Below are 25,885 nucleotides of genomic sequence, written 5' to 3'. Positions count from 1 at the left end.
AGTTCCGGGTGACCTGAACGACACAGACGGTGAACATTCACGTAGACATCAAGAGCTTAGCATATTCTATATATTTATTATAGGTATATCACAAACCGAAATTATAAATCACTATGATAGTATTAAAATTTCATAACCTTAAATTACTACATTTTAAATTTTCCCGAACCGATGGTTAAATGTTGGCTAATATTCATGATAAGCGTTGGTCAACATTTTTATCCAATTCATAATTCACAGGCCATTTTGGTTGGTTTATTTTCTACCAGGGTGTAGAAGTATTATTTTGATTAGGTATTAAAGTATCGACTACTAATTTAGTATCTTTAATTTTTCCAGTAAATGTAGTATTTGATACTGATTTGAAATCTGAACTTTCTTCAAGAACACTAATTAATGTATCTTTTATTGTCTCGTGTTTCTTTTCTATTTCATTCAGTGCTGTTGTTGGTTCGCTCAGCAAATCATCTATAATAATGATTGTTATCATAACCGTCTTATAAATTTAATAATTATACTCTTAAAGTTCATCGAGTTCCTTGAACTCGGTTACTCGGTCCATATGGTTAATGGACTGTTAATGCGGCCATATTTTACTATTCAACGTAGTGAAAATATGACGGTATAAAGTCCGAAATAAATTTTAAACTTTAAAGATTGGTATGATGAACTAACAGTACATTTTAAGTAATTTAATCATATCGAATTCGTGTTATTTCTGTGTGGGGAGCTGTAGGGGCTGTAGGGGGGGGGGGCATGGAAATTTTTAAAAATAACATAAAAATAAACGATTTTTACGTTATTTTGTGAGGGGCGTGGGTATAGCCAAAATAACTACACGGAAAAAAATTGTTGGTAACGGTAACAAATCGCTTGGCAAAATACGCACCAACTATTTTTTTGGTTAACCTAACCAATAACTTGATAAATGTTACCAAATTGCAGGTAACTTACCAATTATTTTATTATAATTACCAAGTACTTGGTAAGGTTAACCAAAAAAATAGTTGGTGGGTATTTTGCCAAACGGTTTGTTACTGTTACCAACCATTTTTTTCCGTGTATAAAAACGTCACTTATTCAACTATCATGGTAAAAGTAAAAAATTACATGTTTCTAATAATAATAATAATTTATTGATGCCTTTATTGAGTTATACATTATAACTTTCAATACTCATTGTTAATGCTACTATATAATTAAATTATAATACTTGTGCCTTCAATGAGCGTTGATTATCAAAGTTGACTTTGTTGCTACAACAAAGCCGTGGGGTAATTGGATTTACAAAGCAGTTAGTTGTCATAAGCGATATCTCAGTTAACTAAGTTTTGGATTTTCCTGCTCCAGTGCAAAACTCAAGTTTTACTAAAATCAGAAAACAGCTATTAAACGTACCTGTGATGTTGCTCATAAATTCATGACTGATGCCGTCGAAAAGGAAATCAAACTTACTCAGAATTCAAGCAAAGAAACTGTTGAAGTTGATATGTCTAACCTTGATATTGAACCTGGCAAAAATACATTATCTGCTGCAGTGATAAAGGACCAATTACGTATCAAGGAAGCTGAAAAACAAACAGAAATGAATTCAAAAGAAGCACGAAGATTGAGAAGGCAATTGAATATTCCCACTGCTGATAATGAATATGTCAGTGGCAGATACTGAAATTTTATTTTAATTGTAAATGGCGTGTATAAAAAGCCCAAATACAACATTTAAAATTTTTTAATTGTAATTTTTCATTCTAAGATTATATGTTGTGTTTACAGATTTGGCTTGGCGTATTCAGAGGTCTAATAAGTATTGAGACGCAGTCAGATAATCAAAAATATTATGAGAAGTTATCAAAAAAGTATTGAACTATACCAATTGCTATTAGTAGTTTCAGTCAGTGATGAACACAAAAGTTTGCAAAAGTATAAAAAAGTGAATAATGTGATATATATATATATATATATATATATATATATATATATATATATATATATTGAACAAAAATGTAATATTAATAAAAAAAATAGTGAAAATACTTATAACTGTGATATTTAATGTTATTTGACAAAAGTTAATATTGAGATGATTAAGTATTGTTCACTGACCGCAAGATTCAAGCGTACTGAAGCATCGGATTACAACAAATCAATGGTTATTTTGTTCGTTGTGAGTGTTCTCATGGTCCGAGTGTGGGATTTTGAAAAAGAAGCTAACCTTAAAAAATTGTATGGAACGATAGTCAAAATTTTCAATAAAATCAAGAAAAATACAAAAATTTTGACTTTCATTCCATCAAACTTTTTACGGATAGCTGTTTTTTTAAAATCCCAACTCGTACCATGAAAACACTCACAACAAACAAAATAACTATTGATTTGTTTTAATATGATGCTCCAGTGCTTTTGAATCCTGCAGTCAGTAAAAAAAAAAACAGCATCCTTATTAGCATAGCTATTTTTGAGCATATAAGGCCATACAAAATATATTTAAAACTGTTTTTTTTTTCGTTTTTGCTATATATAACATATATTATAATGTATTTTAAACATCTATCAGTTTATTTACTTATTTTTTTTTTAATATGACAGCATAACAAACATTATTTTAAGGTGGTTAGGTCCCCTTACCCAATTCGACATGATTACAATAATATTTATATATTATAGCTGTATTTTTCATAGTTTCATTTCTTTCAAATTCAAGAATTTATACCAACCAAAATGTTGTAAAATACATTGCTTGAAAATATTATCATTTGTTTATAACCGAGTATTTATCAGACATCTATATAAGAGTATACGCAGTTAACTTTTGAAGTACTTTAACATCACAGGCAATATATACATACGTGTCTCAGCGATTGTTAAGATTTTAGAGTAGGGAGAAAGATCGAAGAACGAGATGAAACAAGTTTTACGTATGAGACAACAAGAAAGTAACGATTATACAGTAAGTAGATTTTCCGTCCGGTTCAGATGCAACGAAGACAGTCCACAAGACGGACGCTTCTTGGCTAGACACTTTTAGGCGCAAGCACCCGTTCCGTCAGGTAAAGTATTACTTGTATTATTTAGGTGAAGCTTATTAATTATTAACAAATTAGTTTTTACAAAAATAACGTTTTAATTCATTAATTATTTTACTACACATACCATTATTTTAGAATAAATTTCAATCCTAAAAATGTTTAATATCAATAAAAAAATTGTGTATCAACAACGTGTTTAATAACGATAACGAATTTTGGCATATTGTTATAACAAGCCTATACGTTGGTCTTGATCATGTAGTTCAATTGTAGGGCGTGATATGTTATGCGTGGAAAGACAGAGTTAAACATTTTTCGTGATCAGCTCTTTATGTGCCCTGCAGACTGTAAAAATGTTGGAATAAGTTAAATAATGTTTTGTGCGTGGTTTATTGACCAACTATTAGTATTTTATTTGCTATCTGTATAACAATTATTTATACGTGAAAACAGTTTTTGAAGTATAATTTTTCATGCAATACTTTATTCAATATCAAATTTGAAAAATGCTAGAACAAGGTTGTTACAATGAATGTTAGATACATTTAAGAATGTCATAAATAATTTTTTACTGAAAATATCTAAGTAGGTTTACGACAGAAGAAAATTGCACATTCCACACACGCGGAAGCACTCATAGTGGACGGATTCATTGAAGTTATCCTTGAGATTTATTATTTTAACGATCTCTATTTTTATAAAATAGAATGGGGTTCTCCATGAAATGGTGTATCGTCCTTCTGGCATGTGCCACCACTTTTCAAATAATTGGAATTTCTGAAGGAAGGCGCTTGGAAAAAAATATGCCAACCAAAGGAAAGGAACCTTCAAAAACAATTTGTGAAACGCCAACCTGTATATCGGCAGGTAGTATTTGCTGTATGCTCATATATCATGAAATATCTTTGACGTAATTAAACGGTAAATTTTCATCCTTTCATCGATACTAGCCACATCGATTCTGGAGAACATGGATACGTCCGTTAATCCTTGCGACGATTTCTACAGATTTGCTTGCGGCAGCTTCATAAAAAACTCGTATATCCCCGACGATAAAAGCCAAGTCGATATGTTCAAGAATCTCGATCAAAAACTTCAAAACCAGTTGCGCAGCAGCATTGAGGATGGCATTAAGGACACTGACCCAAGGTCGTTCAAACTATTGCAATCTTACTTCAAAACGTGCATGAATAAAGGTATTTTTTGTTTTGAATATAATATTTCCTTTCTAAACATATATTATAGAAGCTGAAAAGTTAATGGACATAGTCAATTGTTTTAATTGTTAATAAATTGCTAATTTTTCGTAATCGATAAATGCATTTTTTTTATTCTGAATAATTACAGATGAAATCAATAAAAATGGCAACGAAGAATACATCAGATACATAAAAAGTTTCGGAAATTGGCCGGTCTTAGCTGGTAATTCATGGCAAGAAAAAGATTTTGACTGGTTGCAATCGATATATCAATTCCGTCGTAATGGGTATTCGACGAACTATTTGATAAGTTTAAGCATTGAGGTTGACATGAAAAATAATACAAAACGCGTAATTACAGTAAGTTTCTAATTACACTAGAATTAAGTTTTTTTCTGATTTTAAAGGACTTTCATTTATTTCTGTAATTTTTTTGGTAATACAATATTTATCATCAAAAATATCGAAAATATCAGTACACAACAAACATGTTATCTTATATATATATATATATATAAGATAACATGTTTGTTGTGTACTGATATTTTAATATATATATATATATATTCTGATTTGATATCGGAAGTAATCAATCGAGATTGCTCGAGTACTGATAGGTACATGACTTGTAAATATTTAACTTATCGCCTTTCGAAATCCATGTACTTTTTCAATTATCGTATCATACATCAATGTTCTTCGTTACATCAATAACATAGACGTGGATTTTTATTGATTTTCACGAGAATAGCAACAATAGTCAACTTTCATTTATAAGATCGCATTTACTTGCATTTTCAGTTGGATCAAACATCCCTTGGACTTTCTCAAGAATTTTTGAGGAAAGGTTTGGAAGACAAAAATGTGAGAGCCTATTATGAATACATGGTGGAATTTGCCACTTTATTTGGAGCCGACATTGAGCGAGCAGAGAAAGAACTAAAAGAATCACTTGAGTTCGAAACTCAATTAGCTAAAGTAAGGTTCATAAAGTACCAACATCTTATTAAATAAAGAACATGTGATAAATTCAAAACCGTACAGCGGCTTATAAATATAAGTCTCAAGCATGCATATGTGCAAATCCAGAAAAAAATGGATACTTTTGGGGGTCTGAGTAAACGAAATTGAAATTTGAGGGCACACCTACCAAACCAACTTTTTAGGCCACCCAGAACCCGAAAAACCTTGGGTTCCCGCGATTTCGAAATACTTATTTTTTTTGCCGGGCAGTTTAATTTCTCTTATGGGAATTTAACATGGGAAAAATAAACGAAAATTAGCCATGGTTAAACTTTACCCACTTAGTGTCTGAAGGCGCAATCCACAATGTGTATTACTAGGATCGAAGTATTAGAAGAGAGCTTTAATTTGAGGACTAGTGAGTTAAAAATAATTGCCTAGGTAAAAAGTTGTCTAGGCTTGAAAATAGCGAAAAATTATGAAAACTTGGATTTTTTACGAAAATCAGCGATTTTTTCTAGTTTTAAAACCCTTATAACTTTTGATTCAAGCAGTCAATTTTAACCATCCAGGACTCAAATTAAAGCTCTTTTTACCATTAAACATTTTACCCGTTTCATCAGCTATATTTATAACAACGAAAAAGATCAAAAAACAGCTACAATTGATGGGCATATATATAACCGATCAAACAATTAAAACGTTGATCTAAATTTTGAAAGCAAAATAAATAGAAAAGAGCATTAATTTGACCGTTTGGATAAAAAGTTATAAAGATTTTAAAAATGGGAAAAATCGCCGATTTTTGTTAAAAATCCAAGTTGGTATGGTATGTGTGCCCTCAAATTTCAATTTCGTTCACTCAGACCCCTGAAAGTGTTCGTTTTTTTCTGGATTTGCACATAATTACAGATTTACATGTTTTAAGAATAGCATATCAAAACGACTTTTTCAGATTTCATTACCCCTGGAAAAGCGGCGAGATGCTGAGGTACTTTACAATCCGATGTCCATCCAACAAGTCCAATCAAAATACGCCAGTATTCCTTGGGCCAAATACTTGAACGAAATCTTGAAACCTCATACTTCTGTTGCCGCGGACGAAGTTGTGATAGTCGCTGTACCGAGTTTCTTGGCTGATTTCGAAAAACTCATTCAGACCACTCCCAAGCGTGTTCTGGCCAACTATCTCTTGTGGAGGGTTAGCATGGACTCCGCCAGCTTTTTGGGTGATAAGGTCCAAGCTATTCAAACCAAGTACGAGGCGGTTCTCACCGGTAAGAAAGAGAAGGGTGAGAGATGGAAGACCTGCTTAAGTGACATCACTAGCAACCTCTACGTCAGTGCTAGTGCACTTTACGTGAGGAAGTACTTTGATAACGAAGCTAAGCATAACGCCGAAGAAATGATACAGAACATTCAGCAGAGCTTCAAAAACATCTTGAGAGAGGTAAGATCTGATTTTGGACTGTAAGTTTAGAACAAGCAATAGGGATGATAGGGCGACTTACTCAGAAGGTGTTATGCAATCAATATGACAATTGATGTTATAGCTTGACTGGATGGACGAAAAAACAAAAAAGGCGGCTTTAGAAAAGGTCGACTGGATCGCGCCTTACATCGCGTACCCTGATGAATTCTTCGACGACCAAAAGCTCGACGACTTCTACAAGGATTTCGAAGTTATGGATTTGAGTTACTTGAAGACCAAATTGAACTTCAACTTGTTCCAGAAAGAGTACTCGCTCGGTCAATTGAGGAAACCAGTCGACAAAACCGACTGGATCTCTCACGCCAGATCGGCGATCGTGAATGCCTTCTACGAGCCGAACGAGAACAGCATTCGTGAGTGCCATCGTTTGAACTCGATGCGACGTATGAGCAGCGTGATGACGGCCGATTAGTTAACCGTTTTTCCTCCTCTTTTTAGAGTTCCCCGCTGGAATTTTGCAAGGCGTGTTCTTCGACAAAAACAAGCCCAAATACTTGAACTATGGCGCCATCGGTTCCGTGATGGGCCACGAAATCACCCACGGCTTTGACGATCAGGGTTCGCAATTCTCCAAGGACGGAAACCTCGTCGACTGGTGGGAAAAGGAAACGAAGGAAAAGTACTTGGAAAAAGCGAAATGTATCATCGACCAGTACAGCAACTACACCGCTGAGGAAGTTGGCTTGAACGTAAGACTTCAATACTTTGTAGCTCATCTATTTATAAGCGAAATGATACTTATTTAATAAACTTTCCGCAGCTTAACGGTGTCAACACCCAAGGAGAAAACATCGCCGATAACGGCGGAATGAAGGAGTCTTACTTTGCTTACCGGGAATGGGAGAAAAAGAATGGCGTTGAGCCACGTCTTCCTGGTCTTCATTACACGTCGCAGCAGATGTTCTGGATAAACGCTGCCAACGTCTACTGCAGTAAATTTCGTCCAGAGGCATTGAAGTCTCGCATTATCACAGGCGTTCACAGCCCGGGCGAGTTCAGAGTCAAGGGACCGATGTCGAACAATCCAGAATTCGCGAAAGACTTCGATTGTCCTCTTGGCTCTAACATGAATCCCGTCAAGAAGTGTACGGTGTGGTAGATATCTCACGTAAAAAGAATGAGTATTACTGTAGTAATATGCGACTTCAAAAAAGTTATAGACTCATCATAGACAGCGACTGATAAAACAATTAATTAAATGTAATTAAGAATGTTATTTCTTAAAAAACAGCAATAAAATAATTAGTATTTTTAATAATACCAATATGGTTAATCAAACCCCTTTTTCATTTACATAACATAAATGGTTTTTATATGTATAAATCTATAGATGACAAAATTAGTATATTACGTCACATTATTAAAATTTTCACAACTTTTTGGTATTTTCATTCATTGTACGTAATCTTATGTTACATTGAGGATTTTTAACGATTTTTGTTTTTAAATTGAAACTCTCTTCGCGTATTTGATTATCCAACTTATATACATTTTCTGTTCGCACCCTCAAGCACTTTTTGTTGAATTTGACAAGTCACGAAAACAGTGCCGCAAGGCATGCTTTGCACGCGAAAAGTCGTTCCGCATTGCTTTAAACGTGTAAATCAGAAAAAAGTGACCCGAGTGCGTGTCTTAACTTTTATTTTGATTTTTTTAAAGGCAAATGTTAATTTTTCGCAGAATTGATCATATGCCTTCAAGAAAAAATGTTGTTACTTCCTAACTCCTGATAAGAGAACTTTCTTGCCAGGTGTATAGATTTCAAGAATAAGATTCCTATGATTAAAAAAGTTATCGTTATGCAGCTAATCTAAAATATAACAGATAATATCAGAGTGTAGGGGAATTCACTTGTAACATTTTACTACCTCAACGATGCATACGATGTAGCCATTGATATGATGTTGCAGTAGGGGAAAATAAAACACGAGATAAACTGAGTTCCAAATGTTACAGTAAGTCCGAAAGCTACGATTACACATCAAGTAGCACTGATTAGTTGAAGCACAAGCCTTGTATGAGGCGGACGCTTCATTTGGCTACTCCCAAACGAAAGATTGTGTTCTCTCAGGTAAAAATTATAAAAGCTCACTTTTGAAAAAATAACCAATATTTAATTAACATTTTCCGACGATAATAAAATTAACGCCTAATCAGTCGAAGATTACATTATAAAAGTTACAAAAACGTTTGGCTTTGATGGTGTACTCAATTTATTTTTTCAATATGCGAATAATTTTTACGAACAGTTTAAAAACATGTACTGTCTTTAAATATACTTAATACAATGTAATTAACAAACTAGGATGAGGTCTTCTATAAAGAGAAGTATCCTCTTTGTGGTATTAACCATCGGTTTTCAACTATTTGGATCTTCAGAAGCAAGGCATTTGGACAAACATGCATCGATTAAAGGAAAGAACCCTTCCAAAACAATTTGCGAAACACCAACCTGTATCTCGGCAGGTAATTACCGCTCATTTCAATGATGTGTTTTAGAAAAGTATTATAATAACGTTTATCGATACAAATTTGTTATTCTTTACGCAACAGCCACATCCATTCTCGAAAGCATGGATACGACCGTCAATCCTTGCGATGATTTCTACAAATTTGCATGTGGAAGTTTTGTAGAAAACTCCTACATTCCTGACGATAAGAGTAAACTCACTATGTTTGACAACCTTAACGACAAGCTTCAGGTCCAGTTGCGCAGTAGCATTGAGGATGGCATTAAAGATACTGATCCTCGGTCTTTTAAATTATTGCAATCTTACTTCAAAACGTGCATGAATAAAGGTATTTTGTTATATCAAATGAATAAATGCGTAATATATACATATGGAATGCATTGAAATTCAACTAAAGTTCATTTTTAAGATTTGATATTTAATATAATGTATTTTACAATATCATTGCAGATGAAATCAACAAAAATGGCAACGACGAATACTTGAGATACGTCAAAAATTTCGGAAATTGGCCGGTGTTAGCTGGTGATTTGTGGCAAGAAACAGATTTTGATTGGTTACAATCGATATATCAATTCCGTCGCAGTGGATACTCTACAAACTATTTGATAGGTTTAAGCATTGAAGTTGACATGAAAAATAACAAAAAACGTGTAATTACAGTAAGTTTCAGCTTATAATAATTTAAAATGTTTTTAGATTACTTATAGGATAACCATCAAGATCACTTGTGATATTATATTATTGACATTTTATTAATTATGAATCAACTTTTGATCTGACACTTCATATCACCCCAATAAATAATTTTATTCGCGTTAATAATCATTATTATATGTGCCAATTGTAAATAGATGTTTCACGAATCAAATTTTTAGCTTTATTCATATGCTTTTAATTTCATGTATGTTATAATATCAATATATATGATCAATCTAAAAGAAATAACGATCTATACACCTATTTATATCAGAGGTAGTCAATCTCAGATATTAAGCAGTGATAAATACATGATGACTATAGTGAATATTTAATCAGCGATTGTAGATAAAGGATTTCTGTTATTTAAAGAAAAAAAAATTAAATCATATTATCTTTAGAATGCAAAGTTATAATTTTTAAAAAGCGCTTTAATACATAATGCAAAGTCGCTGTTATTAAAGCAAATTAGTACTACAATAATGATTTTTATATGAATAATATAGCTTATAATGCGAAATGTATACATGTTTTCAAAGATAAGAACGTATACCATTACAACATTTTTTAGTTGGATCAAACATCCCTTGGACTGTCTCAAGAATTTTTAAGAAATGGCTTTGACGATAAAAATGTCAAAGCTTATTATGAATACATGGTGGAGTTTGCTACTTTATTCGGAGCCGACGGTGAACGAGCAAAGAAAGAACTTAAGGAATCACTCGATTTTGAAATTAAACTAGCTAAAGTGAGTTTACTAAAATGTTAATAACGGATTTGATACAGCAGTATTAAAGTAAGGGCGGATTTAGAGAGACATGAGCATAATGTAGCATGACAGCCTTTGGGATGTAACGAAATACTATATTAGTTTTTCTTCGATTATACCCGTTACTAACGATTTCGGCATAGCATTCAAAAGATTTACACATCTATAATGAACGATCATCTTTATAGATTTCTTTGCCTTTGGAGGAGCGCCGAGATGCTGAGATGCTCTATCATCCATTTTCTATAAAACAAGTGCAATCAAAGTACACCAGTATTCCTTGGGCCAAATACTTGAACGAAATCTTGAAACCTCATACTTCTGTTGCCGCGGACGAAGTTGTGATAGTCGCTGTACCGAGTTTCTTGGCTGATTTCGAAAAACTCATTCAGACCACTCCCAAGCGTATTCTGGCCAACTATCTCTTGTGGAGGGTTAGCATGGACTCCGCCAGCTTTTTGGGTGATAAGGTCCAAGCTATTCAAACCAAGTACGAGGCGGTTCTCACCGGTAAGAAAGAGAAGGGTGAGAGATGGAAGACCTGCTTAAGCGACATCACCTATAATTTGTATGTCGGTGCCAGCGCAATTTACGTTAGAAAGTATTTCGACAAAGAATCCAAACACGACGCCGAAGAAATGATAGAGAACCTTCAGAAAAGCTTCAAAAACATCTTGTTAGAGGTGAGGCCCATAAGTCATTGAAATAAATATCATTCCAATTAAGGTGTTGCAAAATTAATATCATGATTAACATTATAGCTTGACTGGATGGACGAAAAAACAAAAAAGGCGGCTTTAGAAAAGGTCGACTGGATCGCGCCTTACATCGCGTACCCGAATGAATTCTTTGAGGACCAAAAGCTCGACGACTTCTACAAGGATTTCGAAGTTGTGGATTCGAGTTACTTAAAAACCAAATTGAACTTCAACTTGTTCCAGAAAGAGTACTCGCTCGGTCAATTGAGGAAACCAGTCGACAAAACCGACTGGATCTCTCACGCCAGATCGGCGATCGTGAATGCCTTCTACGAGCCGAACGAGAACAGCATTCGTGAGTGCCATCGTTTGAACACGATGCGACGCATGAGCAGCGTGATGACGGCCGATTAGTTAACCGTTTTTCCTCCTCTTTTTAGAGTTCCCCGCTGGAATTTTGCAAGGCGTGTTCTTCGACAAAAACAAGCCCAAATACTTGAACTATGGCGCCATCGGTTCCGTGATGGGCCACGAAATCACCCACGGCTTTGACGATCAGGGTTCGCAATTCTCCAAGGACGGAAACCTCGTCGACTGGTGGGAAAAGGAAACGAAGGAAAAGTACTTGGAAAAAGCGAAATGTATCATCGACCAGTACAGCAACTACACCGCTGAGGAAGTTGGCTTGAACGTAAGACTTCAATACTTTGTAGCTCATCTATTTATAAGCGAAATGATACTTATTTAATAAACTTTCCGCAGCTTAACGGTGTCAACACCCAAGGAGAAAACATCGCCGATAACGGCGGAATGAAGGAGTCTTACTTTGCTTACCGGGAATGGGAGAAAAAGAATGGCGTTGAGCCACGTCTTCCTGGTCTTCATTACACGTCGCAGCAGATGTTCTGGATCAACGCTGCCAACGTCTACTGCAGTAAATTTCGTCCAGAGGCATTGAGAGCCCAGATCATTACGAACGTTCATAGCCCGGGCGAATTTAGAGTCAAGGGACCGATGTCGAACAATCCAGAATTCGCAAAAGACTTTAACTGTCCTCTTGGCTCGAATATGAATCCCGTCAAGAAGTGTACGGTGTGGTAGACATTTTACGTAGACGAAAACTACTATATCTTATTTCTGATATTGTTGAATCATTGATTCGAATCAATATATGATTGTAAATGTGAATTAATCAAAACAAAAAGTTATTTAAGGTATATTTAATAAATAATTCATAACCTGTTGTAAGTTTTCGTTATTGGTTGTATGTTCATTCTTAAGATAGCCCGAAAATCGTTCTTAACATAAAATTTATATTCCCGGCGGTGTCTATTAATCGGCTTGTATATCTAAGCCGATTCACAAACTTTTTGAATTTTTAAAAAACATTTAAATTTGAGAAAGTTATTACGTGTTGAAGCTGTTACAATGCCGCTACCCTAGGCGGGTCTTGGGCGTTGTCGTCCAGATCGGAAGGGTGGGTGCCTATCACCACTACACAGCGCGTCCTCAGGTTGTGGATAGAGGAACAGCCCCTGAGAAAAAGGTTAGCTGCGAATAAATTGAATAAGCACCCGCGGACAGCCGATAGGGACAGGCGTGGGTGTGATGAGCCCACACTGTCGAACGCATTCATCTAGAAACACTACGCAAGCACCACAACAAAAAAACACTTCACATTATCTCTTATCTCTCAATCTATCTCTTTCATCACACATTACAAAAATGGGCCAAAATCCTGCTGCCGAGGAGGATGCGGGAGCGATGACAACTGCCCCGAAAGGGGATGTGTAGAATGATTCGTCACCTGGTCTTACGCGGTAACGATGCCAGCGAAGGCGCGCTGTCTTGCAGGGGGGCGTTAGGATGCGAGAATGAAACCGTAATATGTCTGACGACGAGTTGACACTGTCCTCTTCAAAGTCGGAAAACTCTCATACTTAGTTCTAGAGAGGTATGGGGGTTATCACCTCTAGAACGGTGGACTCACCTGCGATCGGAACAGTATCCAAAGCGCGCGGGTTTAACATACTATCATGGCTCAAAAAAATCAAAACCAAAAGGGACTTAAGGGTCGGAATTTGGAATGTTCACAGTCTATACAGAGCAGGCGCGTTTAAAGAACTCATAAAGGAACTGATAGGTACAATCTAGATTTGGTAGCAATACAGGAATCGCGGTGGCCAGATGGCGGAGTACTAGCATCGGGTAACTTCACGTACCTGTATGAGGCCGGGAGCGGGGGATCCCTAGGCACCGGATTTCTCGTAAGCAAAAGCATCATACATCTGGTTAAAAGTTTCAAATCCGTCAATGATAGGCTCTCGTACATCATCATCGAAGGTGAATGGTATAGATAGGTATTCATTAATGTACACTGTCCTACGAAGGACAAAGAAGAAGAAGCTAAGGATCTCTATTACGAAACTTTAGAGCAGGTAATCTAATATTAGGCGATTTCAATGCTAAAATAGGTAGGGAGGAAATGTATAGGCCTACTATAGGGAAGGAAAGCCTGCACGAAGCCAGCAATGATAACGGTATTAGGGTCATAAATTTTGCGGCAGCAAAAGATCTTATAATCAAAACTACGTGTTTTAAGCACAAGGACATACACAAAGCAACGTTGACATCGCCGGACGGGGCCACACAGAACCAAATTGATCATTTTCTCATTGAAAAAAGACGTCATACTAACGTTCTCGATGTAGAGGGGCAGATAGTGACTCGGACCACTTCCGAGTAGTAGCCGAATTAAGAGCTAGATTAGTAGAACAAACAAGGTAGAAAGCTTCGATATTGAAAAGCTACGAGATGTACAGAGCGCGAGATGAACAGAGTGCATTAGGTACCAGATAGAAATTAATAACAGGTTTCAGGCACTTGAAGAAACAAACACATCGCCGGAGGGGAATGACGAACCGAATAGCTTATGAGGGGACATCGAAAAAACAGTAAAAGAGGCCGCGAAGAAAGTACTGGATAAAAAGAAAAAGCCAAAGAGCAAACCATGGTTTGACGAAGAGTGCGAAATCTGGTTTGAAAGGCGCAAAAAGGCTAAATAACACAATAGAAGCGATAGGACCGTAGAAGAGTATTCTAACGTAAGGAAACAGGCGGGCGCGATCTACAGAAATAAGAAGCGGGAGTATCAAAAGAATATTGTTAGGAGAATAGAAACTAACATAAGGAAAACAACCCCCGCGAAATGTACAGAGGGATTAACGCCATCAGAAGGGGTTTTAGGAGTAGAGCGCAATTGATGAATGACGAAAACGGGGACCTCGTAACAAATGACAACAAATGTGGAAAAACTATTTCGATAAATTATTAAACGTGCACAAAAATAGCGAAGAATTAGGGGACGAACTCCACATGGAGGAACCGAGCTACCAAGAAGTAGAGGCCGCGATTAAAAAACTAAAAAACAACAAAGCAGCGGAAAAGGACTCTATGCCAGCTGAGTTACTCAGGTATGGGGGCGTCGAGCTTAATTTTAAAATCTATAAACTAGTATGTGCCATGGGAAAATGAAACAATACCCGAAAATTGGAAGGAATCCATCATTATACCGATTTTTAAAAAGGGGGATAAGACAGACTGCAACAACTATAGGGGTATCTCACTTTTAGCAACGTGCTACAAAGTTCTATCAAACGTAATACAAACTAGACTCACTCTATTCGCGGAAGATATATTAGGAGATTATCAGTGCGGATTTCGGCGCAACAGATCGACGAGCGATCAAATGTTTACCATAAGACAGTTGTTAGAAAGAACGTGGGAATTTTGCGAAACCATACACCAACTATTTATAGATTTTAAAAAAGCGTACGATTCTATTAAGCGAAGCAAAATATATCAAATTCTAGTACTTCTCGGGGTACCGAAAAAACTCGTGAGATTAATTGAAATATGTCTGAACGGAAGCACGGGAAAGGTCCGAGTAGGCGGTAATGTATCAGAACCCTTCATGATACGTGATGATTTAAAACAAGGGGATGGGCTCTCTACGGTGCTGTTCAACTTAACGTTAGAGTATGCCGTTAGAAAAATGCAGGTTAGCCAGCTGGGCGCAACACTTAATGAAACAACGCAGATACTAGGCTACGCAGATGATTTGTATATACTGATAGTTGATACAGATGATAGTTCGAGTTTTACTAAGTTGCTTGTTGTTTGTTTGCGTTCTACGAGCCGTGCCATAATCGTGAACGATTGTATATGGGATTAGCGAAGCTCTTGAGATATTGAAATATCGAGAAAGATGATTCGATGTATCACGCTGATGCACGCTTTCAAAACTGGCGGTAGAATGTGACACACTTTTGTTAACGACTATATATAAAGAAAGAAAAGAAGTTAAAAAAAAGAGTTGCCATAGAAACGTCAGGAAAAATTCAGATTGCTCTGAGCCGTCACGAGATCAACATCTATATCAGCTTTAACCTTAAGTCTTCAAGTCTGTATCGAAATAAAGTTCTACAATTAAACTCTTGGTTTTCGCCTTTAACTTCCTCGCGCGACAACTTTTTCACAGAATCTGGAATAATTTTATAACATCACAAAATAAAGTAAATTATTACAGGAGTCGATTTATTTTCCCCACTCGAAGGATCCGCCAATGCCGATCGATCCCTGGGGCTTGCCACCGGGCTGCTTGTTGGCTCCGCCGCTGACGTGGATGCTGCCGTGCTCGTTGCCCCAGACCTTCTGCTGGCCTTCAACGCTCCAGGAAGTCTGACCACCCTCCTTCTTGCCGTTGATCGAGATCTGGCCGTTGTCTTGGGGCGAGCGACGGGATCTCTGAAGAGTCATCATCGACAGACATTAGTATTTGAAAAATCATACAGAAAAGTTATTGTGAAATAACAGAAAAAGCTGCACTTACTCCGCTCCAGGATCCTTGACCAGGGAATGTTGGGAATTTGGGCTTGTTCGGATGAGGCTTCTGCACCGGTGGGGTGTAGGCGTCTACTGCTACCATGACTGCTACGATGAGCATAAACAGGCTGGCAAGAAACTTCATGGTTGCTTCTGTGTTGCTTCAGTTGGTTAAATCAAGTGATTTATTATCGATGGCATAACTCTCTATTGTTGTAAAAATTATGTGAAAACAAATTCTTACTTACGAGTATCCTATTGGGACTCTGCGAGTAACTGTGTTGTTTAAGATGAGGGTTCAAGAGTTTATATACCAAAACTTCACACACTTAATTATTCATCGTTCGGGCACGAAGTGGGGACCGGCAGGTGGAAAGCACATCCATTAAACGACTTATAATTATTATGCAGAAAGACTTTGATATTCAATGAGACGTAACCGACAATATGCTTAAGTTCACAAATTGCTTTATACGCTGGGATTTACTGCTAATCTGGATTTTAAGCATGCAAACAAAATAATTCATTCATGTGCGAGACTGCAATGCTATGGGAAGCACCGATAGGTTCTGCTTACAAGCAAGTGTGATCGAATATTGTGTAACAAGAACACTGTGCAACACTGCGCTTGCCATTTAACGTTATTTTTTTATACCCTATTGATATTAGACTATACATATAAAAGGGATTCAATATCCATAGTTTTTTAGATGTAGCTTTTTATTGGCGCACGACATGATTTTCAAATATAGTTATTTTCTCTGTAAATATTTATTGACTCAGAACAAATGTAAACTGTCCAACTAAAGTATGGTAAAATTTCCTTGTGTCGGCGTTTAAGAAGGCATTACGGCAACATTTATTTGATGTTGATCCTTAGTTGTAAATGTTTATGTGTACGACAGTTGGTCAAAACAGAATAATTCAATAATTCATATGAATTTATGTATATCTACTATTTTACTGTTTTCAACTGTATATACCTATATTTTGTATTTAATATATTGCCGTAGTGCAAATATCTCTCTTTCTCTCTCTCTCTCTCTCTCTCTCTCGCTCTCCCTCTTTCTAACATTGTTTAAAACTCTGTAAAAACAAGACCTAATACAAAAATTAAATTTTAATTTTGACATTTTTTTTCCATTTTCATGTAGGAATGCTCGTCAATTTGTGGAACTAAAAAAGTTTTCTATATCGAAATGTTTGATGCTCAAAATGCGAGGTATCGAGTTAAAAAATTCGCAATAGAGCCGAAGTTATAAAGTAAATAGTGACGAAAAAGTTTAGTTATGCAAGCTATATTTACCAATTTTGCAATAACTTGGCGTTTAATCAACTTTTTAGTTCCGCGAATGATGGGCGAGCATTTCTGCGTAAAAGTGAAAACAAATTTCAAAGTAACAATATAATTTTTGTCTTATATGTCTTATTTTTACAGCGCATTAAAGAATTAAATTTAATTAACTTTTTATAAAATATGCATGCAAATCACTATCAAAATTCGTAATCAGTGGGCCAAAATACACCTATAGAAATGTTTGGTGTTTGACTGGACCTCCGTTGGCCACGAAAACTCATCTGACTCCTACACCACTACGCGAATCAGCTTATATAGAAGAAATCGATTGGGAGGAAATCGTACTCGCAGAACTTGTGCGAGAATTATCTGTTTGGAGCAATTGTATGCGTAAAATAAGATATTACTAATTATTTCTGTTTAATCTTATCTATTTAACATATGAATATATAGCAGATGGCAGAGAGAAATTTAATTTCAAGCAGTTGTATTTACTGTAAGAGAAAAATATTAGAGAGTGACCGATAATTATTACACTATATAGGCTAAGCTTTAACTCTTTGTAGCTACATGATTCATCATTATTTTTATTTAAAGTTATATGATACATGCTTCGTCGCAATCAGCCAGCAATCGATTTCCTAATTGGCAACATCGAATAACTGTATACTGTATTGTCAACTACAATCATCATGAGCGATTCAGGGAAAAATAAGAATCTTCAGAGACATAATTACATGGAGCACGCTTATTATGGACACCCCCCCCCCCCCCACACACACACACTCTTCTCAAAGTTGTCGGGGACATTATGTATTATGTATTCTGCGCATTCAACGTCAGTTGGAGCAGTCCGCTCTTTTGCTATAACATAGGTACGACTATTACTCGGGATCTCAACAATTTTGACGTCAAAGCAAGCCAAGGTCACCTAAGTAGTGGACACAACAATTGCAACTGTTAGTTACAAATTTTTATGAGAAAAAATCAAAAGTTTTCGTGAGTATTTATAGCCAAAAGATCTGGCTGGATTTCGTTGTGAGCGGAATCGTCTGCAAGGTCAGCGGAGAGAGATAGGCGGGAGGCTGTTATGTTTGCCGGTAAAGGCTTGGCATTTGTTATTAAGAACGCAGAAGCTCCGGTGCGCTCGCGCCAGTCCATGAGTGCAGGTGAACTCTGGCATCGCTGTTTCCAGTCCAGTCTCAACGGATGGCTGTATTCACGCAAGATACTTAATAATTTATTGAACAATTGTACACGAAATTGTTTTTAAAATAATAAAGCTATGTAAAAATTAAAAATGCGTACTTAAATTTCTTTTATTTAATGGATTTATTTGGATTGAAATATTTATGTTTGAGTCAAAACGTGTTGATCTTCGTGAACTTTTTAATTTAAATAATTTCTTTCAAATTGAATGAGAACTTTATTAAAATTTCAGGTCTAGTGTCAATTTACAGCTGCAGTTACAGCTAGAATAAAATATCGGAAAGCTCTTTGGCATTTTACCACTTAAAGCAAACATCCAAAGCAAAAATGAATTTCGACCTGCTATCGGTTTTAAGCTACATCGTGTTACTGGCTCTCAGTGCATTCACATTGTTCTACATGTACGCAAAGCAGAAGCAAACCTACTGGAGCAAACGCGGAGTCTATTCCCCGCCTTGCCACTGGTTCTACGGCCACTTCAGAGACGCGTTTCTGATGAAAAAATCCTTCCCGCAAGCCTTTGGCGAGATGCACAACTTGGTCGATTCCAGCATCCCAGTCGTAGGAGTGTATGTGATGCAGAAGCCCTTTTTGCTCCTTCGAAATCCCGAGGTGATAAAACAGGTATTGATCAAGGACTTCAACGTCTTTTGCAATCGTTACTTCGCGGCCCAGCGCAAAACAGATGTGATCGGAAGCGAGAACCTGTTTTCCATCAAGTATGCGCAGTGGAAGTACATCCGCTCGAAGCTTTCCCCGGCGTTCAGCAGCGGAAAATTGAAGAGGTATTTTCAGCTCATGCTCGAATCAGCGGCGAACACCAGAAACTATCTCAAATCTCAAATCCCAGACGGCGAAAAGGTCACGATCGAGTGCAGGAAGCTGAGTAATAAGTACACCACGGACGTCATCAGCTCGTTCTCCTTTGGCATTAAAACCAACTCGTACGTCGAACCCGAGCCTGAATTTTATCTTCGCAGTGAGTGTATTACAACATTTAACTTGTGACATGTACATGGGGACACTCTGTACTTTTATTCGCAGGTCGAAAGATATTTCAACTAGGTTTAGTGCGCACGCTGCAAATACTCACGACCTTCTTCTTTCCGAAGATCAGCGACTACCTGATGGGCTCGATGTTGGGCGATTCGAACGATTTTTTCAGGAACGCCTTCTGGGAGTCAATGAACGAGAGAAAAGAATCCGGGATCAAAAGGGGAGACATAATCGACTTCCTGGTGGAGCTCAGCAATGAAAAGCAAAGCCAGGAGTTCAGTAAGTATTCTGAAAATGTTTACTGAGCCCGGAAGAACAATACTTAATCATACGCGTACGTCGCAATATAGAGTTCGAAGGAGATCACTTGGTTGCCCAATCCGCCATACTCCTAGTCGCCGGAGTCGAGACTAGCGCTGTAACGATAGGATTTACTCTTCTGGAACTGGCCAAACATCCGGAAATCCAGAGGAGAGTACGCGAGGAAATTCGAGAGAAATTGTGCAAGGACGGGCAACTTGCTTACGAAGACGTCGCGGTGATGACGTACTTAAGTCAAGTGATTTCGGAGACCCTGAGATTGTATCCGCCTGCACCTCTGATTGACAGGCTGGCTTCAGAAGATTACAAGGTAAGAAACGCACCTGCTTTGAGATAACACCGCTCCGAAATAACGATTCATCGGTAAAAAACGTTATTATCTCGTAAATTCATCGTCGGCCAATATCTTCGAGCATGAAAAACAAATAAACTTTGCGTTCGATCCACAGTTACCAGGAACTGATATAGTCATTGAAAAAGGAACTGCCGTTTACGCTGCGTTAAAGGCCGGTCTACACGAAGACCCGCATTACCATCCAAATCCGACGAAGTTCGATCCCGACAGATTCAGCGAGGAAAGGAAGAACGAAATTCAACCGTGTACTTACATGCCCTTTGGAGAAGGGCCAAGGGTGTGCGTTGGTAAACAAATTTTCATGGCCTTTTGCAATATCATAATATTATTTGCGGAAATAACAAAATTATGTTTTTCTGCAGGCATGCGCATCGGTCAATTGGAAACTATGGTCGGTTTGATCACTATCTTGAGTGAATACGAAGTGTCGTTAAACCCACAGCACATAACCGAACTTAATGTTCGAGCTTTGTTTTTAGCTCCAGCTGATGGCATCAAATTGTATTTTCAACGCATCAAAACTTGCCAATGAGGCAAATTTTCACGTACTGTTAATACGGCGCAGTGCTTTTTTCATTGTTTTAAGTTGCTGTTAACAGTGTTTCAATTGTAAAAGTTTAGATACTATGTATATAGGAGAAAAGCTTATTGAAAATAGGAAATTGAAAAAAGCACCTGCATTTTTTTAGACTAAAATGTACTTTGTAACACCAATGTTTTCTCGATAATCCAAAAAATACGAAAGATCGTGTACCCACTGTTTCTCTGAGCAAAGTACCACAGATCTTTAAAATCTTTCATAATTTTTCGGTGCTATCAAAAACTTTTTGAATGCAAGTATGTGAAAAGCAGTGTCCCAAACCACTTTTTGACCGTTCAGTCGGCTTTCCGGCATCTCCAAAAGCACAAAAAACAATAAACGAGAGTTAGGGAGGTTTCTAAAAATGTGCCATTTTAGAGCCATATATAAAGCAACTGAGTTAAAAATGCTCTCATACTATTACTTCTTATAACAATTATATCCAGTCACACGTCTCTGTTATTTTTAAGTAATGCATCCCTGTGAGGGATATTTTTTCATTCGTGCCAATAGACACATATAGACTACTCTATATAAGTCGCATTTAAAATAATAAATACACGAAATTTTAATATACCAGAAAACCACGTGAACATTTTTACCATTGCCCTCTTCGTCGAAAAAAAAATAGTAAGTTTCATTGGTGCAATAATTTCGACTTCTTGAAATTTATCTATGCAATAAATCGCAGGGTAATAGGAAAGGAGACGAAAGGAGACATTGTTATCAAGATTGTCGGTGTTGTCCCTACTCCGACGAGAGGACAGCTGATCCTGGTCTAAGTGGGGACAGCACTGATGATGATCCTCTAAGCACTTATACGAAACTGAAGTTTGTCAGGAGAAAAATCACAATCGATCTCTGACCGCTCAGTAACACAGTAACATTCATCTAGTGCCTTACAGTGACTTAGTATACACAAAGAGCCTATCGTCGTAAACACGTGAATCCAAATAGTGCAATCCGCATACCACAGATTTATAGCGACGGAAATTTTCTCTACAGTTTAACACTTGCAAATCTTCAAGATGGTGAGTTTTCGTTGTTTTATTAAATACGCGCGTCTCTTTTATCATATATGTTATGAAGATGACGTGTATTTTCAGTTTCCGATGATTTCGCGAATGCCGGGGGGATCTCGCCGATCCTTCAACACTCATTTCAAGTGCTACTCAGCGTCCATGTTACCTGGAATCGATCGTCAAGATATCGAACAAGGTGGAAAGAGTAAGTGACTAGAAAACAAAATTTGTTGGTAAAAATTCAGTGTTACGATGCAATGATGTACAATTGAAACCGAGCTATACTTCAGTCATACTGCCACCATCAGCGCTTGATATTCTCACGAGATTGAATACCGTCTACCCGATGTTGTTTAAACTGACGAATAGAATAACCCGTAGAGAGACCTACTGCGGTGTACTCGAATTTATCGCTGGTGAAGGATTGGCATACCTTCCTTGCTGGGTAAGCTGATTCAACTGAAATCGTTGTTTGTACCATATTCATTCTGGTTAGCTAAATGTCCTACAATCGTCCTGCAGATGATGCGCAACCTGCTTCTCAAAGAAGGAGATATCTTGAATGTGATGAGTGTATCACTACCCGTGGCAACCTATGCTCGCTTTCAACCTCAGTCGGAAGATTTCTTGGAAATTACGAATCCGAAAGCTGTTCTGGAAAATGGATTGAGAAATTTTGCTTGTCTAACCGCTGGAGATATAATAGCTATCAGTTACAATTCGCGTATTTATGAAATGTCCGTACTGGAGACTAAGCCAAATCCAGCTGTTACTATCATTGAGTGCGACATGAATGTCGAGTTTGCTCCTCCAGTTGGTTACAAGGAGCCTGAAAAGCCTGTGTCGGAAGAAGAGAACAGCCTGGGTTCGGTAGACATGATGCCAGAACCCACTGGATTCGTTGCTTTTAGAGGACAAGGCAACCGATTGGATGGCAAAAAGGGCAAAGAGTCTGCGCCCACAGATAATCCATCAGCTGACAAACCAGTTGTTTACGTCATGGGCATACCCGATTACGCTTATACTGTAGGAACTTTGAAGTTCATGCGTAATGTGAAACCATCAGCAAACGTGAAAGAGGTGATTTAAATTGCGATTATTTACTTAACGTTTTAACGCTCTCTTCTAGGCAATTAATAAACATTACTTTTTTCAGGTGAAAGATAATGAAGAATTCAAAGCGTTTTCAGGAATAGGATCTGTCTTACGCTAGTTTAGAAAGTTAGTGAATCAACGTCTGTTATGCTACTAAGAACAGTATTTATTGGCTGTGCTTTAGATTTGTAGAAAGATAAAGCGTGTTGTGTTTTAATCATCTACAACAGATAATGTATTAATAAATTGCATGAAATTGTTCAAAGAGTCATGGCAAAACATCAAATTAAATAGAACATAGAAGCTTGACTCGCTTGACAATACAAATTTTCCCATAATGGATGCCTACATAAAGCTTTTTGTACTTGACATTTGAAATTAAACTTGTTATTTTATTTTTACTCATTTCCGTGGATTTCGAACGCGACTCGTAGTCACGCCGGTATAAGACCGGTAAAAGGTTCGAAGAGCTGTCTACTATATCTGCATAGATAGATAGATATGACTCTCGTCATAATTAGATAAGTAAAAACAAACAATCAACATAGAATGAACTTTTTGAATTCATACTGTAAAATTTGGCTCAAAAATTCTACCAGTGCATCACCAATAAGCCTGAAAACGGTAAAAAAAACAGCTGTATAATTTATACGCATATTTAATCAAAGTGTATCAACTCAATTATCCTATAGGAATTTGTCATTTACATTTCTCGAACATGCTGTTAAACAATGGCTGCTATATTTACGTGAGTTTTTCTATGTTACTTTCCGATAAGAGAAATTGAATAGCCCAGAAAACATTGTGATTACTCATTATCGTTTTCCAGCGTTCTGCGTATGTCCTAAATAATTAGGATACAAGGCCAACAATGTACTCACATATAAAAGTATCTGCATAAGTCGATAACACGTTGATTCCTCAAAAGTGCTATATGAGAAGTGCCCAACGATTTCTATAGAAAAAAAATGGATGGGCTTAGTATTATTACTAGATTATGCGATGGTTTTTCTTGAAATGACAATTACCCGTGTACATGGTATACGCGGTTATTTTTAAACGCAATTTTTTGCGCACTAGCATGTTAAAAGTATATTGTGCAACTAGGTGGTGGGGGGGGGGGGAAAGGGCGATTTCTAACGAGAGTGAGATTTGAGCACGAGTTGGAGTCGAGGGCGCCGAAAGCACCTGAGGCGGAGACTCGTACACTGTACTTTTTTTGACAAGTGCCTGTAAAGACCTGTTTTCATGCATATAGAGTGAATGGTGAGTTGCGCATTTTGAGTCGTAAACCACTCTCTTTAAAAAAATATCAATATTTTTCAAATATTTTCAAAAATTTTCAAAAATTTGATTATTTTTGAGTGTTTATGAGTAGCGGGAGGGAATAGCCATTCTCTCCCGCACGCTCGAAATGAGCAGCTTGCCATTCACTTTAGAGGCATGGAAACGGGTCTTTTTCATGCACGTGTTAAGAAAAAATACTTTTATTTACTTCCCGGAAAACGTGATTTTGAATAAAACTAGGATCAAACTCATTAAGAACTAATAATTCAAACAAATCAAACCACAAGTAGTAATCCTTATGCAGGTTACAAACAATGAATAATATAAATTTATCGATTTGTTGTGCAAAAGTTGATTGATAAAAGTATTAAAAATTGATATAGATGACTTGGAATTGGATTTTCCTAAGAATTGGTTTTTAGAGATAAAAAAAATACTAGGCGATTCTTTGGTGTACCTGTATTTGGCTGGAAAGTGGGCACCAGTTGCTCCTGCCCTTTTTCTGTAAAAGAGCCCTTGATACGTAACCTTGAAATTTATTGATATTTGCGTAACATAGGTATTATATCCGTATCGTTGACGACTTCAAATGTCTTTTTTCAAATCTCAAGCGGGGAAAATGTTTGCAATCTTCAACGATTTTTATCGATAAACGGAAAATTTTGTATAGAGATATTTTTGGTAAAAAATTTAAAAAGTTGTAGACATATCTTATTACCACGACAAACGTCTCAGTGAACGATATCAAACTTTAGTTATATGAATATGATTTTATAGAGCTTTTGATAGCATGATTTGTAACGTTTGAAATTTTCAATTTTCATTTTTATAAAACGTATACAATCACAAATAATAAATTGAAACTGACTTTGCACTGTTTGGATGTATTTCAAAATATTGTTTATACAGTACAGCAACGAGCTATGCACACAGCTTTAGTACAGTTAAGGAAAAGCGAGCGATTATCGCGAATCTGTGCGGTGCACCTCTCTGCGATTCAACGATTTCGCGGCGGCGTGTTCATCAATCGAACAAATATTGTGTATGTACCTGACAATCGCGGATAGACAACTTCTCACGCATGCAATACAATTTTAACCCGTGTCCACGCGAAACAATCACATATCTCAACGGCACAGCGACTGATAATTAATTTCCTGGTGCTTATCGCCTCCAGCAGTGTTATCGTACGTACACAATGTTCAGCGCGTGTGCGTATAGGAAGGCGGGCTTCGCAGGGGAATAACAGCTGTTTACATCGGACTCCGTATACACAACAAGAAGCGACATTATAGGTACTCGTATCGTTCGGAGCGGCCTGCGGCTCTCGACTCTACTGTGCCGGAGCTTCGAAACGAGAGCGAGACACATCGGATGGGGGAGAGAAACACGTTTGCGCCGCGCAGAGGTGTGCGACGCGCACGTATTACACACATGACACAACTGACAACACACACAATACACGCAGCCAAGTGTGATGCAGAGCGAGAGAGAGAGAGAGAGAGAGAGAGGGAGGGAGGGG

The 25,885-nt window shown here is 37.1% G+C and overlaps 7 protein-coding genes across 20 annotated transcripts; 5 read left to right on the top strand and 2 right to left on the bottom strand.

Moving 5' to 3' along the window:
- Window positions 1–1,117: 1,117 nt before the first annotated feature.
- Window positions 1,118–25,866, bottom strand: LOC116415927. 13 transcript variants are annotated; one of them, XR_004345164.1, is made up of 5 exons: window positions 25,559–25,847; window positions 24,821–24,891; window positions 23,958–24,031; window positions 1,456–1,568; window positions 1,118–1,385 (listed from the first exon to the last, which is right to left on the bottom strand). XR_004345164.1 is itself a non-coding variant. In XM_031921595.2 (4 exons), the coding sequence occupies exons 1-4, from the start codon at window positions 25,732–25,734 to the stop codon at window positions 1,553–1,555; spliced, it is 324 nt and encodes a 107-aa protein (XP_031777455.1). In that variant the 5' UTR covers window positions 25,735–25,847; the 3' UTR covers window positions 1,465–1,552. The 13 variants fall into 13 exon arrangements, 4 of the variants coding, with proteins under 4 accessions (XP_031777455.1, XP_031777454.1, XP_031777453.1 ...); XR_004226463.2 differs by having other exon boundaries at window positions 1,118–1,368; XR_004226468.2 differs by having other exon boundaries at window positions 1,118–1,368; window positions 24,821–24,865; window positions 25,082–25,837.
- LOC116415929 lies at window positions 1,373–1,915 on the top strand. Its single transcript, XM_031921601.1, has 2 exons — window positions 1,373–1,651; window positions 1,774–1,915. The coding sequence occupies exons 1-2, from the start codon at window positions 1,421–1,423 to the stop codon at window positions 1,861–1,863; spliced, it is 321 nt and encodes a 106-aa protein (XP_031777461.1). The 5' UTR covers window positions 1,373–1,420; the 3' UTR covers window positions 1,864–1,915.
- On the top strand, window positions 2,799–7,953 carry LOC100114362 (neprilysin-2). Its single transcript, XM_008204261.4, has 9 exons — window positions 2,799–3,047; window positions 3,733–3,893; window positions 3,977–4,222; window positions 4,374–4,585; window positions 5,027–5,203; window positions 6,144–6,638; window positions 6,742–7,033; window positions 7,119–7,369; window positions 7,441–7,953. Exons 2-9 carry the CDS (start codon window positions 3,734–3,736, stop codon window positions 7,777–7,779), a joined length of 2,172 nt encoding a protein of 723 aa, XP_008202483.2. The 5' UTR covers window positions 2,799–3,047; window position 3,733; the 3' UTR covers window positions 7,780–7,953.
- On the top strand, window positions 8,621–12,565 carry LOC100114397 (neprilysin-2-like). Its single transcript, XM_031921591.1, has 9 exons — window positions 8,621–8,751; window positions 8,986–9,146; window positions 9,234–9,479; window positions 9,602–9,813; window positions 10,422–10,598; window positions 10,808–11,302; window positions 11,381–11,672; window positions 11,758–12,008; window positions 12,080–12,565. Exons 2-9 carry the CDS (start codon window positions 8,987–8,989, stop codon window positions 12,416–12,418), a joined length of 2,172 nt encoding a protein of 723 aa, XP_031777451.1. The 5' UTR covers window positions 8,621–8,751; window position 8,986; the 3' UTR covers window positions 12,419–12,565.
- Window positions 15,425–17,082, bottom strand: LOC116415928. Of its 2 annotated transcripts, none has more exons than XM_031921600.2 (3): window positions 16,450–17,029; window positions 16,209–16,362; window positions 15,425–16,123 (listed from the first exon to the last, which is right to left on the bottom strand). In XM_031921600.2, exons 2-3 carry the CDS (start codon window positions 16,344–16,346, stop codon window positions 15,914–15,916), a joined length of 348 nt encoding a protein of 115 aa, XP_031777460.1. In that variant the 5' UTR covers window positions 16,347–16,362; window positions 16,450–17,029; the 3' UTR covers window positions 15,425–15,913. The 2 variants fall into 2 exon arrangements, with proteins under 2 accessions (XP_031777460.1, XP_031777458.1); XM_031921598.2 differs by having other exon boundaries at window positions 15,702–16,123; window positions 16,446–17,082.
- Window positions 18,103–21,408, top strand: LOC100114436 (cytochrome P450 6k1). The gene is made up of 6 exons (XM_001599410.5): window positions 18,103–18,751; window positions 18,940–19,686; window positions 19,752–19,982; window positions 20,054–20,334; window positions 20,474–20,666; window positions 20,742–21,408. The coding sequence occupies exons 2-6, from the start codon at window positions 19,035–19,037 to the stop codon at window positions 20,909–20,911; spliced, it is 1,527 nt and encodes a 508-aa protein (XP_001599460.2). The 5' UTR covers window positions 18,103–18,751; window positions 18,940–19,034; the 3' UTR covers window positions 20,912–21,408.
- Window positions 21,777–23,459, top strand: LOC100114478 (ubiquitin recognition factor in ER-associated degradation protein 1-like). The gene is made up of 5 exons (XM_001599427.6): window positions 21,777–21,990; window positions 22,066–22,186; window positions 22,272–22,426; window positions 22,504–23,061; window positions 23,138–23,459. Exons 1-5 carry the CDS (start codon window positions 21,988–21,990, stop codon window positions 23,192–23,194), a joined length of 894 nt encoding a protein of 297 aa, XP_001599477.2. The 5' UTR covers window positions 21,777–21,987; the 3' UTR covers window positions 23,195–23,459.
- Window positions 25,867–25,885: the final 19 nt, after the last annotated feature.

Source organism: Nasonia vitripennis, assembly GCF_009193385.2.
Source record: "Nasonia vitripennis strain AsymCx chromosome 1 unlocalized genomic scaffold, Nvit_psr_1.1 chr1_random0013, whole genome shotgun sequence".
Lineage (NCBI taxonomy): Eukaryota > Metazoa > Arthropoda > Insecta > Hymenoptera > Pteromalidae > Nasonia > Nasonia vitripennis.
This window is presented reverse-complemented; position numbering and strand designations above follow the sequence as displayed.

Excerpts from the sequence above, each read along its gene's own strand:
- LOC100114436 (XM_001599410.5), top strand. The coding sequence starts at position 19,035 with ATGAATTTCGACCTGCTATCGGTTTTAAGCTACATCGTGTTACTGGCT. Across the intron at positions 20,335-20,473 it reads TGGCTTCAGAAGATTACAAG|TTACCAGGAACTGATATAGT; the intron begins GTAAGAAACGCA and ends TTCGATCCACAG. Across the intron at positions 20,667-20,741 it reads AGGGCCAAGGGTGTGCGTTG|GCATGCGCATCGGTCAATTG; the intron begins GTAAACAAATTT and ends GTTTTTCTGCAG.
- LOC116415928 (XM_031921598.2), bottom strand. The coding sequence starts at position 16,346 with ATGAAGTTTCTTGCCAGCCTGTTTATGCTCATCGTAGCAGTCATGGTA. Across the intron at positions 16,124-16,208 it reads GTCAAGGATCCTGGAGCGGA|AGATCCCGTCGCTCGCCCCA; the intron begins GTAAGTGCAGCT and ends ATGACTCTTCAG.
- LOC116415929 (XM_031921601.1), top strand. The coding sequence starts at position 1,421 with ATGACTGATGCCGTCGAAAAGGAAATCAAACTTACTCAGAATTCAAGC. Across the intron at positions 1,652-1,773 it reads CCACTGCTGATAATGAATAT|ATTTGGCTTGGCGTATTCAG; the intron begins GTCAGTGGCAGA and ends TTGTGTTTACAG.
- LOC100114362 (XM_008204261.4), top strand. The coding sequence starts at position 3,734 with ATGGGGTTCTCCATGAAATGGTGTATCGTCCTTCTGGCATGTGCCACC. Across the intron at positions 4,586-5,026 it reads ATACAAAACGCGTAATTACA|TTGGATCAAACATCCCTTGG; the intron begins GTAAGTTTCTAA and ends TTGCATTTTCAG. Across the intron at positions 5,204-6,143 it reads TCGAAACTCAATTAGCTAAA|ATTTCATTACCCCTGGAAAA; the intron begins GTAAGGTTCATA and ends CGACTTTTTCAG.
- LOC100114397 (XM_031921591.1), top strand. The coding sequence starts at position 8,987 with ATGAGGTCTTCTATAAAGAGAAGTATCCTCTTTGTGGTATTAACCATC. Across the intron at positions 9,814-10,421 it reads ACAAAAAACGTGTAATTACA|TTGGATCAAACATCCCTTGG; the intron begins GTAAGTTTCAGC and ends AACATTTTTTAG. Across the intron at positions 12,009-12,079 it reads CTGAGGAAGTTGGCTTGAAC|CTTAACGGTGTCAACACCCA; the intron begins GTAAGACTTCAA and ends AACTTTCCGCAG.
- LOC116415927 (XM_031921593.2), bottom strand. The coding sequence starts at position 25,734 with ATGTGTCTCGCTCTCGTTTCGAAGCTCCGGCACAGTAGAGTCGAGAGC. Across the intron at positions 24,032-24,820 it reads CACTTTCCAGCCAAATACAG|AAATCGTTGGGCACTTCTCA; the intron begins GTACACCAAAGA and ends TTTTTTCTATAG. Across the intron at positions 23,692-23,957 it reads TTATGCAGATACTTTTATAT|GCTTATTGGTGATGCACTGG; the intron begins GTGAGTACATTG and ends TACCGTTTTCAG.
- LOC100114478 (XM_001599427.6), top strand. Across the intron at positions 22,187-22,271 it reads TATCGAACAAGGTGGAAAGA|TCATACTGCCACCATCAGCG; the intron begins GTAAGTGACTAG and ends GCTATACTTCAG. Across the intron at positions 22,427-22,503 it reads TGGCATACCTTCCTTGCTGG|ATGATGCGCAACCTGCTTCT; the intron begins GTAAGCTGATTC and ends ATCGTCCTGCAG.